The sequence below is a fragment of the Sinocyclocheilus grahami genome, unplaced genomic scaffold (genome assembly GCF_001515645.1).
Source record: "Sinocyclocheilus grahami isolate Dianchi unplaced genomic scaffold, SAMN03320097.WGS_v1.1 scaffold1162.1, whole genome shotgun sequence".
NCBI lineage: Eukaryota > Metazoa > Chordata > Actinopteri > Cypriniformes > Cyprinidae > Sinocyclocheilus > Sinocyclocheilus grahami.
The window spans coordinates 182,762-185,123 of NW_015506341.1; the positions used below are offsets into that span (position 1 = coordinate 182,762).

General features: G+C 40.9%; 1 protein-coding gene across 3 annotated transcripts in view; it reads left to right on the plus strand.

The window, feature by feature from the left end:
- The window catches only part of LOC107567475 (protein FAM13B-like), a 55,425-nt gene that overhangs the window by 11,184 nt on the left and 41,879 nt on the right, over positions 1-2,362 (plus strand). For all 3 annotated transcript variants that reach the window (XM_016253167.1, XM_016253169.1, XM_016253168.1), the window contains exons 4-5: positions 1,088-1,297; positions 1,528-1,705. In XM_016253167.1, the coding sequence (XP_016108653.1) occupies positions 1,088-1,297; positions 1,528-1,705 (388 nt within the window). The remainder of the gene's footprint in view (positions 1-1,087; positions 1,298-1,527; positions 1,706-2,362) is intronic.

The following is a 2,362-nucleotide window of genomic DNA, read 5'->3' on the forward strand; positions in this document are numbered from 1 at the left end:
GTTTATCAAAGTAGCAGAGCATGACATTTTCATCTGATAAAGCCAAACATGTTGTTTGGTCTGACTGTACGATAGGAGTGGCTTCCCTGTACTCCCTGATCAAAGATGTACTTCCTTTATTGTGCAACATCACAGAGTTAAAAGCGAAAATAAGAACATTATTCGGCCCACGGCTTTTATAATGGCACTGTATTATTACACGAGTCTCTCACTTACTAATTAACTGCCGCATGTAGAGACATAAATGCCAAGTCCTTCACGTTTTACTCTTTTTCAATGACTGGTATCTGCAAATTGCTGAACTTCTCACTCGCACATCGAGCAGACTGTGAGAATATTTAATATTCCCTTTAAAGAGATGAGGACTGCAGCTTGATGTTTAAACTGCAGCACAGGCAGGATGTTGAAAATATGTTGGCAGGGCTAAGTCAAGTCCTTTAAAGGGCTTTAGCCACCGCTGTTGTCTCCAAACATCAGCTCTTCCTCAGCACACTGGCATTTCTCCTCCACCGTTTCATATGGAGGGATGTTTTTTTTACTGATGCTAATTTAGACATAACAGCGAGCGACACTGTAGCTTCCCCTCGTGCGGTAAAGAGTCTCGTGTACACACACAGAACACCAGGAATGGGAACAGAGACAGTCCAGCTAATGCTGATTTGCCAGCTGAGCTTTTAGAAGTCTGATCTGATCTGGCAGAAATGTACAGATTGTTTTAAAAGTGCCGCACTCAAGAAGCCAGCCGTAAAAATATCCATTATTGGTTTTATTCTAAACATTTAAGCTGAAGAATGTAAACTTGTTCAGTCGTGAACTTAAACATAAAAAAAAAAATGCCTGGGTTATTTTTTTTTTTTTAAACAGCAGGACTGTTTCATTATCTCATAGATGGCAGATGGAGGCAACGTAGCTGAGGTTATCATGCTAACACATCTGACTAAAGGGATTACGAGTTTAACAAGCATCTGCTCCGCTTAGTCAGCTGCTCTGTGCAGTGATTCAGCGATTTAAGTCTCCTCAGTGACATGTTTATATGTTATTCTGCACATTGGTTTGTCTGAGTGAGCTGTGTGTTTGTGTTTTGTAGGAGGGCTGCACCTGGGTCTATTTCTAGTGAATGGGAACGCAGAACGCGTGGAATGGCTCAGGCAGCGCTACGACAGCGGCGTTGAAGTGAACCTGGAGAAGGAGGCTGACCTGTCATCCGCCGTCAGCCTGTTACGTCTCTTCTTGCAGGAGCTCCCCGAGCCCGTCATCCCTGCAGGCTTACAGGCGCAAATAATGCAGCTCTATCAAGGTGGGTGAAGCTCTGTTATCCTACCAGCTGTCCAAATTGGCTTAATTTGTATCTCTCTGCATTAAAATGCTTGCTTTACCTTCTGGAATGTTCTGGCAACTTGACAGACTTGTAGTATGATTGCGTCATCAAAGCATGACCGGTGTCTTTCACACCTTTGCATCAGCCAGCTCACCTCCTATCGTAATAACTGCACGTCCCTCTGAACTGGTTTGTTTGCTCTCTTTTAGACTACAGCAGTGAGGAAGAGCTGGGCAGAAACATGAAGTATTTCCTTCAACAGCTGCCGCAGGTCAATTACAGCTTGCTCCGCTTCCTGTGCCGGTTTCTGTCTGGTGTGGCGTCTCTTCAGGAGGAGAGCTGGAGCATAGGAGCTCTCGCTGCTGTCTTCGGACCAGACATTTTCCAGTAAGATGCTTTTACATGGATTTAGTGTAGTAACACTTAATGCACCATGATATTGTGGCAGAAATGTGGGATATTCATATGGAATTTTATTATAGTTATATAATAAAATCTATATTAATGTAGACATGTATTAAATGAGTAGTGGTTGTTATTAAGCTATAGCATTTGTGCATTTGTATTTATCCTAAAAGGCTTCTTTGAAGTATTTGAAAGCACACTATTCTCACAAAATCTTAGAAATATAGTAAAGACGGTTTTACATTTCTTCCATTTACATGTCATGTGTAATTGTGATATTTACCTATCAAAATGACCATGTTCAGTCAGAAAACAGGGAATTCAATATATTAAAAAAAAAAAAAAAACAGGGAATTTTCTATTACTAAAGGATAAATATTATAATTTCTCACAGAAAGCTAATTGAAAACATCCACCCAAAATTTAGAGGTTAAATCACAGCAGTAAAAGGGTGTTCAAGAGTTCCAGTAAAGGACGAACAAACTGAAATCTCTTCTGTACATATTGCCCTTAACAGGAATTTTTCAAGTTTCTTTAACCTTTGGGGCAACAGGGTCAGTGTCAGACAGAGTGTTAGATACAGCGTGAAAGAAACCGCAATACCGCCAGAGCACTGAAAATCACCAACATGCTTAAAAA